Raw genomic sequence first — 25,183 nt, forward strand, 5'->3', positions numbered from 1 at the left:
TTCCTGAAGGGATTACTTCCAGCCTTGATGGAAAAGCTGGTCTTGATAATAGACTTTAATTTCCTAGAGCTCCTCATAATTGTTTAGAGCATTTTCAAAGCACTTGCTTATCTTCATTAGGGAATGTCATCTTGACATCTTAATATCTTAATGCTTTCCAATTTTGTTTGAATTTTTCTGGATTTTATTTCCTGTTCTCTCTTTGGTTGTTGAAACTGTTTTTGGTATGAGTTTGTCCCTCAGTCTGTGTGGGCTCAAATGCTGCCACACAGTAGTGTTACATAACAAGACCATCATCAGGCTGACATTAAAGGAGAAGTTGAAGTGTTAACGCTGCCTGTGGGAGTGTCTGGGTGGCAATGACATCCTGAGGGTGGTGAGGCCTCAGGTTTTGATTAATTAGGAGGAGAGAGGGAGATAAAAGACAAATTAATAGAATAGTTCAGATGTAAGGCAACAGTTTGGAGACATTAAATGACAATGTGACTTGAATGACCATTTTCAATCCCCTTAGTGTTCTTCTTTCTGACAAGATTGTACTTGAGAGGACTTAAAGGATGTCTAAATAAGACTACCTGAGTTGATAAATTGATTTCCTCACTCACTGTAAACAATCAGAAGTCAAGGGAAGTGATGGCTTTAGCTAGAGTAATTCCAGTCTCTAATAGAGAATTACAAAAACCTACATATTGTACCAAACAAGTTTGTCTCTTTCATAGGGTTTCACACTCTGCATCTGGGTCTTGGTGTTCGATGTCTCCCTCTGCACACCCTCCTGCACTATATTGACAATGGGATCTTGCAATTGACAGAAACGTGTGTCAGGAAATTGCTGAAAGGTACAGTGAACAGGGTGTTTCATCTGTTACTAGCCAGCTAACTGGGAGTGTTGTCCTTCACGCCACTCCCCTCAGACACAGGTTTTATTGCCCAGGACACTCAGCACATCTTGGAGTGTTCTTTCAGTGAGAGTTGTAGCTGATGTTGTTGCCTACCTGAAAGGAGAAAGTTGGGGCTCAGGCTATGTGATGGGCCTTAGCACAGCACACAAAGAAATATCTGCGTGGAGAGAATTTGATTTTGTAGTTTTTCCATTTGAGACTTCTTAGAAAAACAAATACTAAAGATCATCATAGGATTTGTTGGGGAATTTCTGTGACTGTGGAAGTGCACACCTGTGTGTGAGGAAATTAGTCTGTTATCCATCCCTCAGCTTTTGCTTAATTATGTTTAGAACAAGAGGAACAGGCCTGTCCTGCTGACCTCATGGCTGGGAGCCATGGAGTATTATGGAGCAGATCATCTTGAGTGCCATCACATGGAGTGTGCAGGATAGTCAGGGACCAGACCCAGCCAACAAGGGTTTGTGAAAGGCAGGTCCTGCTTGACCAGCCTGAGCTCCTTCTATGACCCACATGGGAGGTGACCCACACAGTGGATGAGGGAAAGGCTCTGGGTGTTGTTTACCTGGACTTTAGTAAAGCCTTTGACACCATTCCCACAGCATTCTCCTGGAGAAACTGGCTGATCATGGCCTGGATGGGAGCACTGTTCACTGGGGATAAAACTGGCTGGAGAGCTGGGCCCAGAGAGTGGTGAATGCAGTCACAGCCAGCTGGTGGCTGGTGCCCAGTGGGGTTCCCCAGAACTCAGTACTGGGGCCAGTCCTGTTTAATATCATTATCAATGATCTGGACAGGGAGATCGAGTGTTTCCTCCATGAGTCTGGACATGGACACAAAGCTGGGCAGAAGGGTAGGAGGGCTCTGCAGACAGATATGAACAGGCTTTATGGGCTTAGGTCAGTTGTGTGAGGTTCAACAAGGCCAAGTTTTGGGTCCTGTCCTTTGGTTACAACAACCCCAGACAGCAGCACAGGCTGGGGCAGAGTGGCTGCAAAGCTGCTCAGGGAGTGCTGGTCAGTGGTGGCTGAATGTGAGCCAGCTGTGCCCAGTGATGTGCTACTTCTCCAGTGTCTAAGAAAAGGGACAACAAAATATGCTCAACAACAAAATATCAATCTGTGCCTGATCTTGATAAATGAAATATTATAAACTTGGAGAGCTGTCCTTAGTCAAAGTGCGTTTGAATTACTGTATAAATACATAACGGTGAAGTTATGAACAAATATACAGAAATATATTTGTACATGATATAAATGTAAATAACAGTCCTTATTAATGTAGTATAATGCAAATAATAGCATGTACTTTAAATTGAAATTTTCATTTCACTAAGGAGCTGATGATTATTTAGAATGTCTTTAGTGAAAGTTGAAAGTTTATGTGATTGCTGTTTGTTTGATTTGCTTTTTCCCCTGTTGCTTATAGATCTGGATGACACTGAACAGAATGAAAAGCTGAAGTTTAGTATTGTCATGAGGCTTCCAGAGGTAACTAATGGCTTTAGATGCAATGTCTTGGATTTTGGAATTGATAGGAGATTCCTCCTTGTGCATAGGGTTAAACCAATGAAAGACTTGGCTGTCATTCAGATAGAGCCTGAGTCAAATATAACCAGAGCATCCACAGTTTCTCCATCTGCTGCTCCTGGACTGTAGGATACCCTAATAACTTAAATTATATATTTGTCCATAGTGTTTTACAGTCTCCAATACTCTACAAAAGTTAACAAGACTGGCACTGTTCTTCTGAGTACTCATTTGCATAAGGCAATGAGGGTTTAAAGGGGGTTTATGGGGGTTTTTAGCATCCATAGAGTCTTTCTCACTTGTGACCTATGTGTTTGGTTCTGTACACTTCAAAAAATGTGTTCAAAAGCTGGTACAGTAGAAGCTGTAAAGTCGTATCGTACCACAGCTTTGTGACAGGGAGGAATTACAAGATCTCCCCTCAGTTAAACCTCACAGTCTCACCCACTGACAAGGTGATTTGTGTGGCCACAAGAGGTTACTGGTCCTCCATAAAACCTTCCAGCAGAATGGGAGATGCACTTCTCCTTCTCCCCTTTTGCTCTTAGTGAACAGCACAGGACTTCAGGGGAAGCACAAGATGCCAAGAAGAGGAGGAACACCAGGGATCCCCCTCGGGGAATGCCTCACTGTAGAACAGGCTTTTTTCCACATGAGTTGCCCATTGTTTGCTTGTTATGTGCTGTCACTTATAGTTCAAATGGCCAGAAGTGCTGCTTGGGTTTTCCTCCAACAAAGGCTTATTTATTAGGCAGCAGTTTTGAGAAAGGGTAGAGGAGGAGAACTCCATAGGATGTTCTTTGTCCTCTGTGTCTGGTTTGTGGCCAGGGCTGGTGAGCTGGGGTCAGCATAGGGCCCCTGAGTTGCCAGCCTGGGCCTGATGCGTGGGGAACTCCATTCCAAACACACTCTGACGTGAAGGGCTGAGCTGGGAGAGATTTAGGGAACAACTACTGCTAGCTATGCACAGTAGACTCAGTGCTTTATTGTATCTATTTACAGCTTTGGGAAAAAATGCTGGGAATAGTCTGTTTGCCATAAAGGTCACTTTGGGGTGACTCAGACTATTTTGAGCAGGTTATATGCAGTGGATGACTTCAGTTTAATCGGAAGCAAGGATTTAAGCACCATTAAATTGTACAGCATTTTCTAAAATGAACAGCTATCTTCATTGCAGTACAGCTGAAGGGGAGGGGTGAGGGAAGATCTACAAAGGGAAAATAGCAGAAGGTGGAGCTACTTTCATAGTATGTACCTGTTCTTTTGCTTACTGGTTGGGATTGGAAGCTTTGAGAAACCTGGTTGTGAATCTCTTTTGGCTCTGGGAATGTGAGTCAATGTTATCAGTTTCCAGGATGATGACCTGAATAATGGGATCCAAACTTACATTCCCACTATCTTTCCTTGCCAGCATTCTGCATGTCTAAGGTTCCTTAAGACAGAGACTGAGAGCCCCTATCCTGAAGGAGCTTTGAGGAATTGGGCATCTACATTACTCTTTGGAGAAAGAATAGAATCAAATCAGTCACAGTAATGGATAAGAGTTCAATTAGTACTTAAGTACACATGTCAAGTGGGACAGTGGCCCTGGGACAGACTGGCTGAGGTGAGAACTGAGTGACGAGGTTTTGATTTCCCACATTTTGAGAGCACATTGTGATCTCTTAGTTACTGGCTATGAAAGGAAGGCTCCGTGGCTAAATATGATGACCTTTTAGCCTCTGTCATCAAGGTCTGAAAGCAAAGCATATCTGCATTACAGCCCGGATTTTGTGTCAGCTTTTTCTCCCTTTTTCTCTTTCTGAGTTTCCACTGTCCCATGTTTATGTTCTCAGGTTTTGGGGTTTGTTTTTTGCTTACTAGGCTCTTGGTCAAAAGGTCTGCCAGTACTGGAATCATCCAATAAATGCAAACTTAATAGCACGGAAATATGTGAAACTTTTGCTTGAGAAGCTGGGAAACAGACAGGTAAGAGCACAGAGGCTATGTTCTAAAATCTGATGCTTTGACAGTGTTGAGATTCCTGAGCTTTCTGTGGACTATAACACACTAAAGAAACATTGAAACATTGGTGTGGCTGTGCGACTTTGTAAACTAATGTGAAATGTTCTCCCTTACAGTGCAGCAGGCCTATCTCTGAGAGACTCTCCATCCCCGTGGAGTTTTTGCCACTGAACTACCTGACTAATATGCTGGCAGAGATAGAGGCTCAAGGTAATGTTAATTCTGTACTTTGGAAAAGCAGTGATTGTTACCCTTTGATGCTCACTCAGATGTATCCTGCCTATACTGACATTGCTGAGTTATTAAAACTCCAGTGATGTCTGAACACATAGGTTGTCTTTCTGCTGATGGAAAGTGTCAGTGGCTAAGAGTCTCCATGTCTGGGTATCATCCCATTTGGGGAGGAAAAAGCATATATACATGTAGCTGTATATGAGCATGTGCCCTAGGCCATTTTGTGCACTAGCACTAACACAGCCACTCTGCTTCAAGCTGGATTTGGATATCCAGTTTGGAAGTCCAGCTTCCAGAGAGGCTTCCTTCCGTGTGGGTTATCATTTACATACATTCCACTAATAGGACAGTTTTTGGCACAGATTAGCATCCAAAGGGCACCACTGAAAGCTGGTGAGTGCATGAAAACGCATTTCTGTTACCCCTTATCTTTTGGTACTGCGGATGAAGATGTTTAATACACTGCAGGACTATAAGTGTACATGTACAATTTTGTAAATACTTCCTCACTGTGTTTTTCTAGGTGTGCATCCATATGAGAAACAAGACCATATAAATGCAAGATTTGTAGAGGAAACAGCACTCAAGCACACTATGACGCTCCTGGGTCTCAAATATTCCTGAAATAACATGCTGTTGAAGAAGGCTGTCAAACTGTGGTGCCTCTGTAAAAGTATTTATGTAAATGCAATGTTGCTTCTCAAGTAACTTGCAATGTTGGGTAGTCACCAGTACTGACATGAGCTACTCAAAACAGTGTTTGGTCTAACAGACTGAGGTTGAAATTATTGTCTTCTAGATAAATCCTAGAGAAATGCATTTGACATAACCCCAGGTTTGAAATATGTCTGTGGGTTCATTTTGAAGTGGTCAAGGAAGTGGAACAACAGTGGGTTGTCAAAACATGCTGTGAAAATTGGTATAAATGTCACTTCTTTTAACAAGACAATGCTGGAAGAGGCAGTCCAGTTGTACAGTAACAATAACCAGTAACTGTTTACTTGGATTAATAAAAGGATTTCTAGGTGTGATTGTATAAAGCAGGTAAGAATAACAAATTCCTTTTTATGTCAGGCATGAGTAAAGAGGTATTCATTCCTTGTGGTGGTATCAGTTATCTTATGGTACTTCTGCTTCTGAGGCTGCATTCTAATATTTTCAGTTTTGTTATTAGCACAAAATATAATCTGCTTAAAGTACATGTGACAGATTTTGTTGGGGGTTTGTTTGTAGAGTTTTTTGTTGTTTTTTAAAGATGTGTATTATATATTGTAAGTAATATAGGATAAGAAAAAAGTTTTAGAAATTGATCTTAACAGTGGCTTATACAGAGTTTTACATAATTCTTTCTTACAACTTCTAGTGTTACAGTTCAAATTTCAGCTTCAGAAAGAAATTAGGCAGGCTGTTTTTCCTTTGTTTTCAACTTCTGTTTGTATGTAACTGAGCCAATATTGTTTGCTCTTTTAAGTTCTGAACTGTGATATTAATTTTAAATGGTAATAGCATTTTGCTACACAGAGAAAATTCCCAAGTTGTTCCATGCAGGATTTCTGCAGCCTTTATTGGATTTTAAAAAACTCTACAAAATTCCAGACTATTAAACTAGAGAAACTCATCAAAATTTGATATATTTGGGAGGTTTCCAAAACAACCTCTGATATTCTCTCTGAGTAGTTTCCACTGATGCTCCCTTGTTCCTTATCAGTGAAATAAAAAGATCCAGTTCCTGGGAGTGTCTTGGCAAGTTCATGGTCACCCCCTTGTCATTGCCATCAGTGAAGCTTTAGCGTTCTCAGTGACTGCATAGTGAGAAAGAATATTTGTCTTAATATAATTAGAATTTCTCTGTCTGGGACTCCAGTCCCAGACTGCAGAAAGCCATGTTGATGTGTGTGCGTGTGTGTGTATAAGTGATGGCCACTTTGTATTATATTAATAACTGGAGAAGATTTTCTAGCCTTTTCTTTTTAATGAATGTATTATAACATACCTTCAGATGCAATAAAACTTCACCTGGAAAAAAAAATAAATATAGCATGAGGATCACTCACTTTTCTTGACACTTGGAAATGCTGCACTGCATTTGGGATTCCAGGAGAAAGGATTCTGGATCACTGACTAGTTAGCTGTGCTGTGCTTTTGTCATGAACAAATACTTAGTTTTCCGTATGGAATTTGGCTGATCACCAACAGATCTTCCTTCAGTGCAGTGTAAATGCTGCTGACCCTTGTGATCCAGCAGCTGGTAATGGTCTCTCCTGCTTCAGGTGCTGTCTGTTCACATTTCAAATGGCTTTGCAGGAGGCTTTTTGAAATGTCTTCGACTCGAGCTGGGCTCAGTTGGTCTGAAGGGAACCACATGGGGCTGCAAGAGTGGGAGCCTCTCCTCCTTCTCCTCAGGGATAGTGGGGGCATGGCCAGGCACTGCACCTTGTTCCTCCTCTGCAGGGTGCTGTCAGAGAAACACAGCTTGGTCACACAGGGGTTGTGTGCTTTAAAACTCCAGCGCTCCCCCGAGCCAGTGTACGGAATCCGTGACATCTGAAACACCATTACCCTAATCCCTGATGAGATGGGAAAGGGGAAGTGGTATTAAAAGGAAGGCAAGAGGTTTGACCACATAGATGTAAGTTTGTCCTTTTAAATAGTAGACAGTTTGAGCTTTTTATGCTTTTATTATTTGTCAAGAAAACAGACTAGATGAACTTTTAAAAGATGTAGTAACTGTGCACAGAACATCTGTGGAACAATTCTGTTCCTGAGTACAGTTACTAGAGTGGGCTTTTATCCACAGCACTGAAAGGAAACTTAACTCCCAGCATGAGAAGTTTCATGGTAGAAGTTTCTTATTCTAAACTATTATTATCATGTAGGAGCTGTCTGCTCTGGGATCACTGACCATCTCAAGGACAGAAGCAGTGTCCAGCAGGGTAGGGTTTCAAGCACTGGTTGCCATGCTGCCCTGCCTACCCTCAATGTCTTGCTCAGCAATCTGATTTTTTGCTGCTTCTGATCTAATCCTCATTGCATCTTGTATGTTGGAGACACTAAACATATTCCTCCTGAACCCCACACTCCACCTTTTGCCTCATTACCTTGAAATCCAATGGAAAGCAGTGTTCCACTGCTGGCTGCCCTGTTCTTCAGCCACAACATGGTTACACAAACTACTTTAGTAATCAAAGGTGAGGTTTTTAGTGTATGATCTCACTAAGATTCTATTACTAGCTCCAAGCAGTGTTGCCAGACTAGAGTTAAAACTCCAAAAACCTATTGTAGTAGTTGTCTCTGTACCATCATCTGCACTGACTCCTGGAGCTCTTGCAATGTATGACAAAATCTTACTTTAGCTCTGGCTTCAGCTGCTGCTTTTTGCATCTTCTCATTGCACAGGATCTTCCGTTTATTTTCTGCTTTTTTAGGAGGGGGAAGGCCTTGACTTATCATCAATGAAGCAGTCATCACAAATTGTTCTTTGTCTCTGATTTCCTGCTGGAGTTTAATAGCAAGTTCTTGCTTCATGGATAACTCTGCAAAAAGAGCCCTTATCTCCTGGGTTTTGTCACTTATCTTCCTCTGCAGGTCATTGCTCTGGAATGCAAAACAGCTGCATTGTAGTTATGGCTTCCCTTTAGGCACTCACTGAGCATGGCACTTGGGTCATCATTAGGCACATGAAAATAAGTCCAACTTAACAAGGTTTTAAATAGTAGTTCAGTTCTTGAAAATTACTTCATTTTTGTGATCATTTAGAACAAAAAATTGGCTGCTCAAGAGAAGTCACATTTACTCCAATACAAGAAAAGAAAATCACATATGTCTTTGCTTCTTGTCCTTTTCAGCTGGACAGCAAAACTCCCCCAGCCCTCAAACGCCTGGGATCCAAATTATTTTTGGGTCTGTACACAATTAACTTTGTAATAAAGCTGGAATAAGCCAAATTCCTATGAGATAATTGAGTGATAATGCTGATGCAGGGGCTTTGGGTTGTGACATGATCCTTGGAAGGGGGATGAACAGAAAAGGAATGTGACTAAAATCCTTGAGTCTCACTGCAGATGACTTAAAAAAACCCAAAAATCTTTAATACTCTTTAAGTGACTAATTAGAACTGGGAGAGCCAGAGCACTTGTGAATGCAGCTTTTGGCACACTGCCATTTTTACAGTAGTTTATTAGCCCATGGCCAACATTTCACGAACACAGTTAATAACCATGATATTTCTGTGTGTGTTTAAAATTAATTATAAAAAACTGTTTTAGGCTTTCATGTGTGCCAAACCTAACATCTAAGAAAGATTTCTACCCTGGCCTTGTTTTACATTAACTACTTTGCATTTTTTTTCTGTCTTCCCCTCAGCTCTGCTCAATTTGTAACTTTTTCATTAGGAATATGGGGGCAGGGAGCATTTTTGGTCTTTCCCAAACAATATTGCAGTTAAAAGCAAATAACTATAATTATATTTTAAAAACTGTATTGGAAATGATGTTTCCTGTGTGACTCTCCCTATTTAAACAACAAAAGAACTTTGAGCCCGGTACCAAAGTCATCTTTTTGTATGTTGGAGTAGAATTTACCTGGCCTTCCTTTATTTTTTCCCTTATTTCTATTTAGTCTTTGACCTGTTTGTTGTGGAAAGGCTGTTAAATACATTTGCAAAAGGATGATCCTACAAAGTTTCTAAGCATCTATTTCAGAAAGAACTAATTCTATATTTTGGTGAAAGGTACCATTTATGATGCAACTTTCTTTTTAAAAGAGAGAATATTCACCTAATAGTTTTGGTTTAACTGTATTACTGTTGCTATTCATGTCTGTAATTTCTGAAGACTATCTTATGATTTGTCTCAACATTTCCAGCCACTTTTGTAATTTGCAAGTGAATCACCTCTTGCCCAGATACTGTTTCATTGTGTACAGGCTGGCAAGCGGAGCATGCTGTGCCCTTCTTACCCTCCTAGCGAACAGCAGCATGTCCTGCTTGCCGTTCTCCACCACAGCACGGATTCTGTCCGTCAGATCAGAAATGTTCTCAAAGAGAAATTCTATCTTCAGCAGTCTCTGCTCCTTCTGCAGCAGCTCTGCCTCCATCTGCAGCAAGGACACAGTGTAAGGAAAGGACACAGGAAGGTGCACAAAGTGTTCTGTGATTGCCTTGAGCTGCTGAAATAATACCAGTGAACAGTCATAAACAAACACCTTCACTATCAGATTTCTCAAAATTTACACCCTCTCTGCCAAGGATCAGGCACAAATTGATTCAGTTGGTTACTGTCAGTCATACAATTCTTTCATGTCAGACTAGGCCCTTTTGGGAGCAGGGTTTACATCATTGTTACTGTCTTGCTGTACATTTCTTGAAAGCAATGGGGCTTTTTTCTAGTCATAATTTCTTTTTAATCCTCTGGTTCCTTGACTCACACCATAATGGAAAGTTTCAGCTCTTGTTTTAAATATTTTTCCCCTCCTAATGCTAAAAAAAGTATGGGCTCAATAAATAAATTATAACTACAATGACCTTAAATCCCAAGGAGATTGAAATAGACATTTAAACTTATCATGACTCCAAGAAAACCTTCTTCTTAATGTGTAGGCTGGTGATAGCAGGCTGTGTTGTGGCCTGCTTGGCTATGCAGAGCTCCCTCCTGTCAAGGAATATGGAACAGTAAAGCAAAAAGCTGAGGTAATTCAAGCAGCTGTGTTCAGCGTCTGTCTTTACAAAGTGGATTTCAAAAGAAGGACTCTGAGGTGTCAAGCAAGCTCAGAGCTTGCTGCTACTGCCCTCACACCTTCAGAGCCCTTGGTGAATCCCCTCCAAACACTGAACACAGTGGGAAGAGTTTTGTACTTATATAAATGGGACAGATAAAACTATATAAGAAAAAGCTGTTCCTTTACCTTCTTCTCCCCCATACAAAGGGCTCTGAAACTGCCTTTCCACTGGACCTAATGCTTCCCTCTGAAGTCTCTCGGGGCAGTCACCAGCTGTGCTGCAGTCAGGTATCAGCTGCTGGCCTGGCCTGGCTGCTGCTTCCACCAAGGTCTGTTCGGTGGCTCCTGGTTCAGCAGGGAAGCAAAGCAGTAGAGCCCAGCCCTGACAAGGGGCAGTGTTTGCTTCTGTGTCACTCAGGCAGATTTTGTGAAGACGCTGGCAGGTCTGCTTTCTGCTCATAGCCCATGAATAGTGGTGAAACAGCTCATGGCCAGTTAGCAAAGACTGACAACCCTGTTTGTTAGCAGTTTGTTATTCTGCATTTATCTCCCTCTGCTGCCTTTTCTGTGCCTTCCCCTAGTGAGGTGGGTCTGCACTGAAGTGCCAGTGATGTGAATGGAGTCAGCAGAGGATGCTGCAGAGCCAGGGGTACCTCAAAGAGTTCCTCCCCCCCAAGCCTCTCCTGGAAGAAGTCAAAATGTCCCATGTCCAGTTGACCTGGAAAGCAGATGCTAGGCTGGAGTTCACAATAGCCAATCATAATTATTTTGATTCCTCTTACAGAAAGTTTATTTTAAAAATAAAAGACACTATTTTAATTTTCTGAAAGAGGTCAAGCACATCAGGATAGCTTGTGATATGAGAAGTGGTACTACCTGTTCAATCCTTTTTAGTAGTTCAGGTGGAGATGGGTCCTTTCCTCCCATTTCTTGCTTTCTGCTCTCATTTGTGGCATCACCATAGTTTTCCTCCAGCTGTTTAATCTTGTCCCTGCACTCAGAATACTAGCAAACAAAGAGCCTCAACAGTTATTTATTCCCACCAAACTCATCCCCAGACCTTGGTCTGGAGACTTTAACAGACAAGTTTCCTTTTACTGAGAAGGAGGGAAGATAACATAAAATTATGAGCCATTTAAAGATTTTATTTTAAAAAAGAACTGCACTGTGACAGTTGCAGGACGGAGGAAACCCTGACGTTTGACAGAAATTGAGTTCTACCTGTTTCTTGGTCCTCAGGCTAAGGAGGTCCTCAGGCTTTCTGGTTTTTTATCCTCAGGAATACAATAGAAAGCCCTGCTTCCCTGCTGGTCAGTACTGAAGGTTTCATCCCTACAAACATCCAAGTTTTCTACACTAACATTCCCAGGCATGTGTCCTGAAGTGACTCAGTGGTGACACTGAACAATGAGTTACCCTTGGGACTCACAGAGACAGGTGTTCCCTGACCTTTCCTATGTGAGACCTTCCTTCCCATGGAATAATGCTTCCCAGAATGTGCTAGAGGGACATCCAGGCTCAGTGTAAATACTGAAGGAGTGACCAGGGCCATTTTTTTTGCAAGACTGACAGTGGTGGGGCTGTGTGCTCTGACGTGCACCTGGCTGTCTGTCAGTGAACTAGCACTGACATAACACTACCCAAGTGCAAATGTTAACCATCCATTGCAGGTGATGACTGATTAAGGAAATAAGTGGTCCCAACCTCTCAAAGTTATGAACAGTCACCAAAATATAAAGTAAATGTTTAGATGTTGCCAGGATGAGGTTTGTCACTGGAAGTTAACAAGTCATATTTAACTAGAAAAGAGAAAACTGACAGATATTCTCAGGTGGTGGTGGAACATTACCAAAATGTAACTAGCACTTAAATCCTTCTTTTCCTAGTGAAAAATCACCACACAACTCACTCCTGTGCACTTTGTCTAAAAGCAGTTAAGTAAAAACCTTAGATGAGTCTAATGAACAATTTCTTCAGCAAACCATGATTCTGAACATAGCTAGGTACTGAAAGTTATATTTTGCTAACAAATAGCTAAAACTCAAGCCCAAAAATACACAGAATGGAAGAATGTAAAAGCAGGGCCAGCACAAACAGCAGGATGCAGCTATGCTTTCAGTGCTCTTTTCTATCTGGGGCCAAATTTCTCAACCACTAACTCAGGGGAAAATGCCTTGTTGGAAGCAGTGGTATTTAATGAGATTAGGGGCAGCTCACCAAGGAAAATTTTTCAGGACTGAATAGTTAATTTAGAGAAGGACTATTGCAGCAAAACCACTGTACAAAAGCCATTAAAAAGTTTAATGTTAAATGTAAATACTAGCCTTACTTTTAAATGCAGTATGATCAGAAGCCATCAGATGCAAACCAATCCAGAAGTATCAAAGTGCATTTACAAAGAACCATGCTATTCTGTGTCTGCTGAAGTAACATGACTACATGCATCTTTTATTATTTTTTTACTAATTTATAGTTTTTCCCTTGGAAAAGACAATCTGAGTTATAAGAGATTCTAAGTCTTAAAATTTAAAAAAAATACTTTCTTTCTTAGAGTGGATTTGATACAAGGGATAGGAAAAGACTGTAGAAGAGAGATTTTTCTACATTGGACTGTAATCAGTCAGGTGGAATTGTTGAAGGAGGGAACACATGTCTAGATGAAGCAACTGGTCTGAAAAAGTGGACATCGGGTGCTTTTTTTGAAATCTCAAGAGAAGGTAGGTGAGGTATGTACAGCACTAAAAAAAGGGTAAAAACAAGACCTACTTTAAAAAAAGGGAAGGGATGCAAATGGAGCTATTCTTCACTTTCTGAAGAATAAATCTGGAACACATAATTAAGTTTTCTTTGTAGGCATCAAGGAGAGAAAAAGACAGGGATAACAGGCACCACAGTGTGTTGAGTCATGCCAAACCAGATCAATGTCTACTATGATAATTTCACAGGTGCATGGATGACAAATCAAATTTCATTTTTATATAGCTTCAATATTTCATATTATATTCTCATAAACAAGCAAAATAAATGCATTCTTGATTAAAATATACAGTAAGTACCTCATCAGTAGAATGAGGTTAAGCTCAGAGGGCCTGCAAGTATTTTTTGGATGAGATTTAAATTCAAAATTACCTTTGTGTGAAAAAAGGTCTGAACCAAAAAGATAATAGTAAGTAAAAAATGCAAGCTGTTACATATAAGCAGGAAAAATTGCCTGTACAAACACAGAATCAAATCAACTGGTTGGATGCCCTTTATTTTAAAAAGGGTCTGGTTGTTACATACATTGACATGAAGATGAATCACTATGTCATGTGTCAAGAAAGGTGCCACCATACCTGGATGTGTAAGCAGGAAGATAACCTGCAAGATGCCTGAATGAATCCTTTCACTCTCAGCCACAGGTACCAGGCACTGCACTTCAAGACAAATAAAGACTATATTGCCAAAAATAAAAGAAATGCTTTTTTAAGAAAGAAATTTTAAAAAAGAAATTTTACTTTTTAAAAGAAAAAGAATGATCTAACAAAAATCTCTAAGAGCTGATTGAAAGAAACAAGGTTGTGTAGCCTAGCAAAAGGATGGGAGAGGAACATGATTAATGTCCTTCCTGTAACATGAAATGTTGCAGAAAGGAAAAGAATGGCCTGTTTGTCAGGTCCGTAGAGGACAGAATGCAAACCAATATTCTTACACCACAGCAAGAAAGATCCAGGCTAAAGCTCAAGAAAGTTTTTCCACTGTTAAGGAAAGACTGGGATAGCTTGCTTGGGGAAACCTGTTTCTCAGTGGTGGCTTGAAAGCACAGTTTAGCCCTCTCAGGAATGACAGGTAATCCAGTGCTGGTGTGGGAGCAGATTGCCTAGATAAACCCTTTGTCTCTCTACTAGTCCTGTTATTCTATGATGTGGTGATATAGTCTGGAGATTTTCATGTAGTAAAACCTGGACAAATGTTGTTACCAAATTCCTCAAATAAACTGACAGTCTTTGTACATTGCCTAAGCTCTAACACATGAAGGTCCCATCTACAGCACCATGACAGCTCAGCAGGTCTCCGTGTTGGACTAATTAATGATTAATGCTAAGTATTTCTCATTGATGCATGAAGGTAGATTAGTTTTTATGGGTCATTTCAGTCAGCAGGAGCAGTCCCTTGATGTGCAGTCACAATTAAAAGTTACATAGTTTTATGCCCAGAGAAAACCACCTTACAGTCTATCCAGGTACTTTTTGTGTAAAGAAGTGCCAGTAAATATTTCTGGTTTTAAGTCTTTTCCTTGATGTTAACAAGCCTACCCAGTCCATGTTACTTGCACTTGCTTAGAAGAGGTCTGGTCTTGCTTCAGATGATGGTATTTTTTTAGCTTAACTATTCACCAATATTTTGTGGAAATAGGTAGCTTCTGATGAAAAGCATACAAGTGGAACATACATCACTTTGATGATTAAGCAGCTCATGTGGAATGTAGGGGACCCCGGTGAAGTGTTTGATCTTGCTGAATTGGCACACAGCCCTGATCTGGGCTTTTCTCCTTCCCAATGGGCACTACAGCTGCTGAGATTATGGGTCAGTTTTTGCAGTCTGTAAATATTTCTGATTTTATTTTTTTTCATTGATAATAATGAAAATATCTAGTGCATCTTACTAGCACTTGCTTCAAAGAGGTCTGGTATTGATGAAGACTGAAGGAGGCAGGAAGGGTAGGAAAAGGGGAGGACAGAAGAGGCACAGGTACAGGATTCAGCCTGGATAATCCAGGCAGTCTGTGACAGTGGTAACTGAACAGAAGCTGAGTCAGATTTCAACATGGGGTCTCTGTAATCTGTACAAGAACCAGCAGTGTGAATTTGGTAACCAACACCAGAATTCAGATTTGGGCTCATGGTTTTTATTTAAATTATGGAGATAAAGCCAAGCAATTTGAAACTGCTTCTCATTGGACTTAATTCCTATTGGCAGTGGGAGTAAGAGTATTAATGCCAGAATGGTGGACATAAGGAGATGAACGAGTTAACAGCCAGTTTGATCCATGTAATATTCAGTAATCACAGTATCTAGTTAAATTTTAAAGGTTGATAAGGGATTATTTGCCATTGTTCACTGGAAAAACCCTGACTTGGGAACATTTATTAAGACTACTGCATGCATAATATCACATCACTCTGTATTTTCCTACTTTTTAATTTTATGTCAACATTGCAAAAAGATTTAAAGCACCTCCAACAATAGCCTCCCTTTAACAGTGATTTTAAGTTTCACATGAAAAATATGAAACTTTCTCTTGATAAAGGAGTTTTTATTTGGTTGGTTGGTTTTGTTTTGTTTTTTTATACTGCCTGGGTTAATAGTTTAAATCTGTGATGGCCCTGTAAAGGTCTTTGGGGCATGATTTGCATGAGGTATTAAAACATGTACTATGTTTTATTCTTGTAGCAGAGCATACAATTTCTTCAAAAGGCCAGAAGTAAGAGAATAGTGCAAGCAGCTCCCATTGATGCAAGTTTGAAAGGCAGTGGTACACCCCAATTTATGATTTTGTGCAGGCACTAACAGAGTATGTATGGGAAAAATTACCATCTAGAGATAAGGTCAAAAGTAAATGAGCCATTTCAGAAAGCAAGGAAAGAATGTCCCAAGCACTTCAGTTTGTTAGCTGTTAAATGCTATTTTGTAACTAGAACTAAAACTTACACTGTTTCTGTGCAAAAGAAAATATATGTGGATTATATCATCGTAGGCAGCAGAGTTTCCAGGGTACACTCTGGGTCAAGTGTGAATTGAAGTATTATTTTAGAAATTTGATGGTCTAAGTGTATCTCCCACCCCTCCACCTACTCCATCAATACAGTTTTAACAAATTTTATCTACAGTCCCATTTTTTCCCCATGACTCCCATTCTCCAGTTTAGTCATACTGACATTTCAGGCTGTGGGGTGGGTTAGCTGGAATTCCATACCCAGGAAACATTTGGCACATATGAAGCAAAGAGCATGAGCCAGTTACACATAAGCATAGAAACTCATATATGTGAAGTTAAAAACATGTATCAGTGTTTTGCTAGACTAAACTTGCTGTTTTAATAAACATTGTACATCCAGATATTTGTTTTCTTATGAAATCACCTTAAATTTTAAAATACAGAATGATAGTAAAAAAAGGCTTCCTTTAGCACCAACCTGTATCCGAAGTCTCATCAGATGGGCATCCAGGGTATTCTTCACTGTGAGCTCTTTAAAACACAATTTAACCTCTCTTTTTTTCTCAGCTACCTTCAGCTTCAGAAAACTGATCTTTTCATCCATAACTTGCATCTTAGTATCTCCATTTTTACACAACATCTCTTGCCTGTTTACTTTTTCATACAAAAAGCCTAGTTCTTCTTCTCGTTCTCTAAGCAAAAGACCACTGAAATAAAGTCAAAATGTAAAGATAACTTTAAAAAAATTAAGTCATATTCAGTATATTCCATTCAAGAACATAAAAAAGTTGTCTTAAAGATAGTAATAATCTGTGAAAATGTATGAAGCTTTCACAAATATTATTTTAGTATCAGAATTTTAAATAAGTAACAAAATAATTATAATGTGAAAATCAGAAAACAAACTCTTGGAATAGTGACTCTTGTCTCTCATATAATTTTTAAGGTCTTCTGGCCTTCCACAGCATTTAAAAATGGATTAAGATCAGAGAGATCTAGATTATCTGCATTTTTGCAGATACCTTATCGGTACACAATGCACAAACAGAGCAGGAGGCTACAAGTTCTCAAGGCATTCAGTAGCCAAGCTACCATATTTTTTGAATAATAATTCTGAAGCATGACTGTGATCACCAGTGGAGAAACATCCACATAATGCAAAGCAATGCTGGCAGTGCAGCAGGGGGGATTGGTCAGTGGAACACTGCAGTGCCACAGACCTTTAGCAATCCTGAGGAGTGCTCATAAGCTGAAAAATATTGTTGCTTCATGAATGTCAAAATTAAACACTACCTTAGATCAAATTTACAAATGTACCTCTCATTTTGTTGCTGAACAGTCCTTTCATATTTTTTGCGTATCTGTGAAATTTCCTCTTCCATGTGTGTGGCTTCAGTGGTAAGTCTGTCAACATTCAGATATTTTTCCTTTTCTTTACTCTCTAGCATCTCTTGTACAACTTTGCAATAATCCTTTTTGATCAATTCTTTCATTCTCTCATTCTTTTTAATCTTCAGATACTCTTCCTGCAATTTTCTTTAACATAACAGAAATGTGGGAATATTTTTAGTCCTTTTAATTTGAAACCAATTTCAGCAATTAAAAGCAGAGCCTAAATTTATTGCTCAAGCACACAAGGGCTCCTCTATGTCTCTGCTTCACAGAAGCTTTACAAGAAGAAAAAAGACTCTCTGAGAGCAGGTTTTTTTTGCTAGTTCTTTCCAGCTTGAAACTATCTAGATTCTGGCTCAAGAAAAATGCTAAATAGGGAGCGCTGCGTTACAACTCCTTTATTTGCTACTAGGTAGCCCAAGTAGCCATAAAATACAAAGTTTAAGAGCATAGGCATAAACTGTGATGAAAAGTCTCAATGTGTAGAAATTCTGCCATTTTATTTAAATAACAATATTGAAATTATTTTGTAGTTGCAACTCAAAGTTCTCCAAATCTATTGTTTATAAAACAATGTGTCACAACATTAACACAAGAAAGAAAATTATTAGATTGCCCATTTGACAGATGAGAAAAAACAAAAAAAACCAAAGTAGGAGGTTAGTGACAAGATGACATAAAAATAAAGAACGTATCTCTTTATTTCCAGCATCCTTGTTGATCATTGGATGATGGTCCCTCATTTAAAAGACAGATTCTTTTCACCAAATGAACTATTTACTATCTCACAACACAGAATTTAGAGTTATTGCATTTGATCTGTGGTATCACTTCTAGATTGAAACACAACTTTATCTACACCAGGAAGATATTCATGTCAACATACAAAACAGGTAGTGAAAGGAGAAACAAAGTCTCCTGTTAAAATACAGACCTGCAGATGAAATATCCTTCCCTCATGGGCTCCACCATTAAATTGCTGATTTGCTGTATACAGGGCAGGGAGCTGCTTCCTTTCATTTTCCTGACGTATAACACTTTGAGTACCACAAGGTATTACTGAATTTAATTAAACTTCTGTAGTCAAGTTTCAGACTGAAAGTATAATAGTATTGCAGAAATGCAATGTCTTTTAAATATTTTCAGAAAATTTCTTGCCTTACTTGTACTGATACTCTGTCCTCCAAATTGCATAGCTTGCAGTGAAATCAGTGATACTAAAGTCTATTACTGGGATTAAAAATATTTTTCATAGTCAAGAAAATTATTGAAAATTCAATGCTTCTGACTAGTTTTAAATCTAGTTTTGTAGAGCCCAAAATATCTCTTGGATCTGTACCAAGTAGGGACATGAATAACAATATTTATGTATTTCTGATATCTGTACAAAATTTACATTTTATTAGCCTTTTTTCCCCCTTCTTTCATCAGCTGGGAAGGCCTCAAAAATTTTACCACAAAATATCAGCTTGTACAGTTTGACAAAATTATTTCAATCACTAAAGTTTTCCTTCTTTTTTAGCTATCTCTAGCATGACTTTGAAACCAAACTAGGATATTCACAAAAAAAATATTTAGTGTATTTGTCTGATTGAGCAATTTTTTGGCACCAAATAATGAAGTTTTGGGAAAATCAGGTTATTTTTAACTATTCCATTTTAGTTTTCCTGTTTTGCTTACACAGTTAGCTATTCACTATCTTCCTACTTGCCCAAGTGCAGATTTCCAAGACATTGTAATGCTGTCTATATTGCAGAATTTCACCACTAGGATGACAAAAATATGGCAAAAAGATATTTCCACTAAATGGTCTAGGAAAACAGAGTCACAAGCACCAGCTATTGTCCCTCATTATCTTTGCTGTGAATGTAACCTTTAATTTTGTCTAAGATTGTTTGGGAATTGAAACCACATTTTATCTGAAAGAAATATTATTTAATAAACTTCAGTATGAGTTATTAACCAAAATCCCAAATTTGTTCTAATTTCTTAATTAGCCACATTCCTAGCTAGTGACTCATTTAATAGTCCCATGCACCACTTCATTGGCGAGTCATATGTGTCAGATCTCTTTTTCTCTAAGGACAACAAATATGAGTGCAACAGCACTGCTCATATTGAAACAGCACAAAAATACAAAACCTGAGCGATCCAAGAACTGTGGGATAAAGGATGGGAAAATGAGAGAGTAGTGAGACAAACTTGAAAACAACTTTCTGACAAGTGGTGATGCTCAAGCTACTTGTGGGATACAAGCTTCTGTTAGTGGGATAAGAAGTTGGAACAGATTATGAAGGTGTTTCTAAATGCCTTTGTTTTAATCAGATTTTAAAAATCAGGATAACTATCAAGGATGATATGGGCATAATTGAAGATGGAATAGATTTCCTTCTAAGATTTTTTCCAGTCTTAAATTTCTATAAATGTGAACTACAGTGTACTTTAAACTCACCTTTCCCTGGTTATAACAGCATTCCTTAAATTTTCTATATTATTTTCTAGCAATTTTACCCGGTTTTCAGCTTCCTTTGCTTTCCACTGAGCAATACGCATCAACTGTATGCATTTATCCTTTTCAGTTTGCATAAGATCACACATCCTAGCAAATTCTTGGAGTCTGAAGAAATGAGATGTGTGAAAGAAATGATTATTAGCATTTTATGCATACATTACTTGGATGAAAGTTGCTTTAGAAGACTTTTTTTAGATAATGTATTGTTATCATTTTCTTACTCTTTTTGGACTTCTTTTTTCATCTTTTTACAGGTGATTAGTTCACGATCCTTTCTTTTTAGTTCCTTAACAAGACTTTGGAGTTGAATCTGAAATTCAAATAAAATTTAGTAAGTACTTTAGATATATTAGAGAAATGTCTTCAATAAAATTACCCAGAACAAGTCTTAGATGAGAAAAAGACAGTGAGGGGGGTTATTATTATAGAGAAATTTTTCTTATAATTGAGAAGTTTTTACTACAACAACATAAAAAACCACAGTTTTTCCAGTTATATTAAGCTTACAATTACTATTAGTAATGTAGATAATTTGATGCTGCAACTTATCTATCTGGTTCCCTCTATCTGGAGTTCCACCGTTTCTACTGATCAGCCTGTCAAGTCCACTGCTATATAATTATTTGGCATATGAACCATTGAAACTTTACCTTTACAAATGAAATTTCTTTTTCACTCAGTTCTGACTTTTAAGCAATCACTGGTGCTTGAGCAGAATTGCATTCTGTTAAGTTTCTGGATCTTTCAATTGCAGTTGTGTTGAGTCCTCAATAGCCTGGGCCATCAATCTTAAATCAACAGACCTTTTCTCTCCTCCCACTGGTATTGGGAGGAGGAAATTGGTCTTAGGGAAAGCTGGTGGATGATGGGTTGTAACTATGGACTTGTCTGTGTGTTCCTGAATTTGTATTATTTTGTTTTATTTGTCCATATTTGTTTATGGACTGATTTTATTGAAGGTACAAAGCCTGACATGTTTGTTTATTTTTATAGACAGAGTTTCCCACCATGGTAGAAGGGTAGCTTACCTAATTTATCTGATTACAGACATACATTTTGGAAACATCAATACCTTATTCCCATGTAGGAATTTGTTTAGTAAATTCTGTAAGACATCACAGCACACATCATGCCAGAAAAATGCAGGCAGCAAATATAATGGCTAGTCATAGGAAAAGTTTTCTTTCCCTCTTTCTCTAAATCAATATAATTATTTATGCCTTGAAATGTAACAGGAAAATAGAAATTTCTCCCTCACTTTGGAATGAGTAGTAGTTCAATTTATCTTCTAATGTTCATATATTTGTAAAATAACCCACACAGTTTTACTTCTGATAAACTCAGGTGATGTTGTCTGCTATTCTGCCTCTTTCTTTCAAATTGGTCATTTTATCCCATGGACTTGAAAGCAAATCACAGAATCTCAGAATCACAGAATGTGCTGAGTTGGAAGGAAGCCACCAGCATCAAGACCAGCTCCCGGTCTTGCACAGCACCATTCCCAAGAGTTACACCCCTTGCCCAAGAGCATTATCCAAATTCTTGAACTCTGACAGGCTGGTGCTGTGACCACTGCCAAACAACTTCAGGCCACTCCCTCAGATCCTGTCACTGGTCACCACAGAGGAGATCAGTGCCTGCCCCTCCTCTTCCCCTCCCAGGAAGCTGTAACCGCAGTGAGGTCTCCCCTCGGTCTCCTCCAGGCTGAACAGACCAAATGCCCTCAGCTGCTCCTCACCCAGCTTGCCCTTGAGGCCCTTCACCATCTTCATTGCCCTCCTTTGGGCACTCACTAAATGTCCTTTCAAATACCTTGTTTCAATTATTCAATTATATTTTCAATTATTATTGTTTCAGTTGTATTTTAACATACTGCACTGCACCACAAATTGCCAGTAAAGCACCACAGTATTGTGAGTTTCCAGTGTTCTGATGGAACTTCAAAGCTAGAGTGGGAAATGAGTCCACAGGGCTCCCCTCATTAGTTATTTAATTTCTCCCTATACCAGCTTCTAGTTTTGAACAATCTTCCAAATATATAATTTTTTACCTTGGCTTTCTGAACATTCCTGCATTTCAGTTGTCTCTCATCAGCTCTGAGCCAAGTCAGATGTGTAAGTGTGGATAACTCATTTCTGCATTTTTCCTGCTCTTTGAAAAGCAAGTGTTCTACAGCAATGCATTCTTCTAACACACGGGCATCCATATCTGATATAATTTCCTAAAGAAGATTAAATTTAAATCCTAATGCAGCAATGTATCAGTGTTAGCAAACCCAAAGTTGGAAATACTTTGGGTTTATCTGCAAAGTAAACAAATATACAGACTACACAGATTTAAAATTGTAATAAATTATTGCTTTAAAACATCATGCACAATCCCTATAATAACATTTCAGAATATATTATCACCTAGGAGCATTTCTGTTCCTCAGTCTAACATCTTTTAGCTATTGTCCATTGTACAGAATGGATCTTTATAGCTATATAATCTTTAAGTTCAGTGTCGGGTCTTCAGGATGAGGTGAGTAGAAGCTTTCTAGGCTCCACTGACTGCATGCCCATCTGTGCACACAAGTTACATATCCTAAAGAATGACATGTAGGTACTGGAATGCATATGTATCCAAACACAAGCGGATTTCCATCAACAATGTTAATGAATTCAAACAAAACACATAAAGAAAATGGATATAAGGGTAAGAAGACAAGGAGGTTTGATCTTAAGAATGTATGTCTGAAATAGACTGTTTCTTATAAAGTCAATTATGTAGTGGCAAGTACTAATGCTCTTGTAATGCAGGTACATTTTCACTCTGTATGGCTCTGCTGCATACAGACAGATATCCACAAATGACAGAACTGTGAAGATGAAAAATCTTAATGTACAAATACTGAATTTTTTTGTTGCAACAAGACACGGTTTCATATCCAAAGAAAATCTATAACAATATATTTCTAGCTGCAGTCATCAACAACATTCAGAAACTTAAACTAGAAAGTAGATTTGCTTTCTACCTTCTACTATGTAGCCAGTAACACCAAAAAAATGTTTTTGAAAATGAAAGACAAGTGGTCTTTAAAACTGAGTAAATACTATTGCATTTTCTCACCAGAAAGCTGCAGCTAGAAACTCCCATTATTTTTTCTTCAAATAGTCCCTTTATTCTCATGATAGAAAACCAACTGTCAAAATTAAAAAAATATGAGAAAACAGAACTCAGCACCTGTTCAGCTAAACCTCTCTTGATTGTTTCAATCTCCTCCTGCAGTTCTTGTCGTTTTTCTAATAATATTGCATTTTTTTTTGAGTTAATTTCTGCCTACAAAAATAAACCAAGCACATAGTGATGCAAACAAAAAATGAGAAAAATGTAAACTGCAGATACTGTATTAGAAGTAGCTACACAAATTAAGAAATTAATTTTCTCTCCTTTTATAATTGCTAGTACAATAATGCGTATTGAAGTGTCTCAAATTTTTCTTTCAAGAACTATGAACACTAAACTTCACAAATTTAGAAGGTTTATGATTTTCAGCAACCAAACTCTCATTAAAAAAGCAATAAACACAGAGTACATAAAAATGTTACCTAAATTCACAGAGGATTTCCAGAGTTAAATTCTGAACTTACTAAAGGAAAAAGAGTTCACACCTACATAGAATGGATATAATATTTTTTTCCTTTTGTCACTATGGTAGGATTTTAATTAGACTCTAGAAAGTCAAATCTAATAACACAAAAATGTATGTATTATTTTTTCATGTACATTATGGGAAAATTCATTTATTCAATTAGATTTTAACATTAAGTATGTGAAGGAATACATAAAAAAAACCTACCACTGATTAAAATACATCTGATCAATCTCAATACAACTACTTACATGATATAATTTGTAAGACAAAAAGCTATATTTCAGCTGATTAACTTCAATTAAAAATTCTTTATGTTTATAAGAAAGCAAGAAACAAGCGCATCAGAGTAACTATGAGGGTATATATTGCCTCTGTGTAATTGATGGGGACAAGCAATTTAGCAGGACCTGTTGTGACAGGACAAGGGATATTAATTTTTAAATAAAAAAGGAATTATTAGATATAAAAAAGAATTTTGTTCAACAAGGGTAGTGAAACACTGGTCCAGGTTTCCCAGAGAGGTGGTTGATGCCCTGTCTCTAGAAACTGTCAAGGCCAGGTTGGACTGAGGTCTGACTAGCCTGATCTAGATAAATGTGTCCCTGCCTACTGCAGGGGTTTGGACCAAAGAACCTTTAAAGGTCCCTTCCAGCCCAAAGGATTCTAATGGCAAATCTGTAATTCATATGGATGGGAAAAAATTACATTTAACAACACACCTGGAAGATACTTAAAGATAATATACACAACACTGTGATGCTCAGATCTCAACCAGATGCTAGAGTTCAAAACACTATAAATCAATACTGATAGGTAGATGTTTTGCACTTGTTATTTTCACTTCTGTGATAGTATTGTATAATTAAACGCTATTCACTTGCATTATTGGAAATGGAAACAAGAGACACAGTAAATGTCAAAGTGTGGAGTTACTTTAGTTGCAGCTGCCAGCTCTGAGATTTGATTTTACTTAGGTTTACTACAATGTCAGTAAAGCCTGTCCTAAGAAAGTGGCTTTCGGTCTTGTGTTGGGATCGAAAATAGCTTCTCCGTGGAGCATATATTAGTTGTCACTTCTGCTGTGTAAAAATAAAAAGCTCACATAAACATCTTGAATCCATTAAGGACTTTTGTTCATGTAAGACAGGGCTAAACTTATGAATTTTTGGCTGTCTTTGCATTGGCCTGACCAAAGAGAAGGCCCACATGGAGAGGAGCAGCAGTTCTGGTCCAGGCTGGAGACAGCAGGACCAGTGGTTCTCTTTCACACACAGTGTTGGTGTTTAGCAATAGCTGACCTTTCACAACTCACTAAAGGGAAAAACACATTTGAAGGAAGTGTTCTTGTAATTTCCTTATTCTACAAACCAGTCATTCAAAAGAAGAAATTTGGGGAACCACATTGATGTACTGCTGCTTCTGCAATCACATATTTATACAAACCATTAATTCTTGTGATTTTTGCACTTTGAATTGCAATGAATAAATGTAAATCTGGGGTTTTAAGTAGTTAAATAAATTTTATCAATTTAAAATACTGGTTTTTAGTTTTTGCTAGGT

The 25,183-nt window shown here is 38.4% G+C and overlaps 2 protein-coding genes across 3 annotated transcripts in view; one reads left to right on the forward strand and one right to left on the reverse strand.

Moving 5' to 3' along the window:
• LOC131573437 (gamma-secretase-activating protein-like) overlaps positions 1-6,684 on the forward strand; it is a 45,432-nt gene extending 38,748 nt beyond the window's left edge. For both annotated transcript variants that reach the window (XM_058827403.1, XM_058827404.1), the window contains 5 exons: positions 720-839; positions 2,331-2,392; positions 4,295-4,399; positions 4,552-4,645; positions 5,193-6,684. In XM_058827403.1, the coding sequence (XP_058683386.1) occupies positions 720-839; positions 2,331-2,392; positions 4,295-4,399; positions 4,552-4,645; positions 5,193-5,293 (482 nt within the window). In that variant the 3' untranslated portion in view covers positions 5,294-6,684. The remainder of the gene's footprint in view (positions 1-719; positions 840-2,330; positions 2,393-4,294; positions 4,400-4,551; positions 4,646-5,192) is intronic.
• Positions 6,685-6,806: 122 nt separating this feature from the next.
• The window catches only part of LOC131573551 (coiled-coil domain-containing protein 146-like), a 67,341-nt gene continuing 48,964 nt past the window's right edge, over positions 6,807-25,183 (reverse strand). Inside the window, exons 10-19 of the mRNA XM_058827615.1 lie at positions 23,212-23,307; positions 22,037-22,207; positions 20,208-20,296; positions 19,927-20,091; positions 17,400-17,618; positions 16,561-16,789; positions 11,261-11,389; positions 9,626-9,763; positions 8,018-8,263; positions 6,807-7,124 (exon numbers count right to left, since the gene is read on the reverse strand). Coding sequence (XP_058683598.1) covers positions 6,951-7,124; positions 8,018-8,263; positions 9,626-9,763; positions 11,261-11,389; positions 16,561-16,789; positions 17,400-17,618; positions 19,927-20,091; positions 20,208-20,296; positions 22,037-22,207; positions 23,212-23,307 — 1,656 coding nt within the window. The 3' untranslated portion in view covers positions 6,807-6,950. The remainder of the gene's footprint in view (positions 7,125-8,017; positions 8,264-9,625; positions 9,764-11,260; positions 11,390-16,560; positions 16,790-17,399; positions 17,619-19,926; positions 20,092-20,207; positions 20,297-22,036; positions 22,208-23,211; positions 23,308-25,183) is intronic.

This window comes from Poecile atricapillus, chromosome Z (assembly GCF_030490865.1).
Source record: "Poecile atricapillus isolate bPoeAtr1 chromosome Z, bPoeAtr1.hap1, whole genome shotgun sequence".
Lineage (NCBI taxonomy): Eukaryota > Metazoa > Chordata > Aves > Passeriformes > Paridae > Poecile > Poecile atricapillus.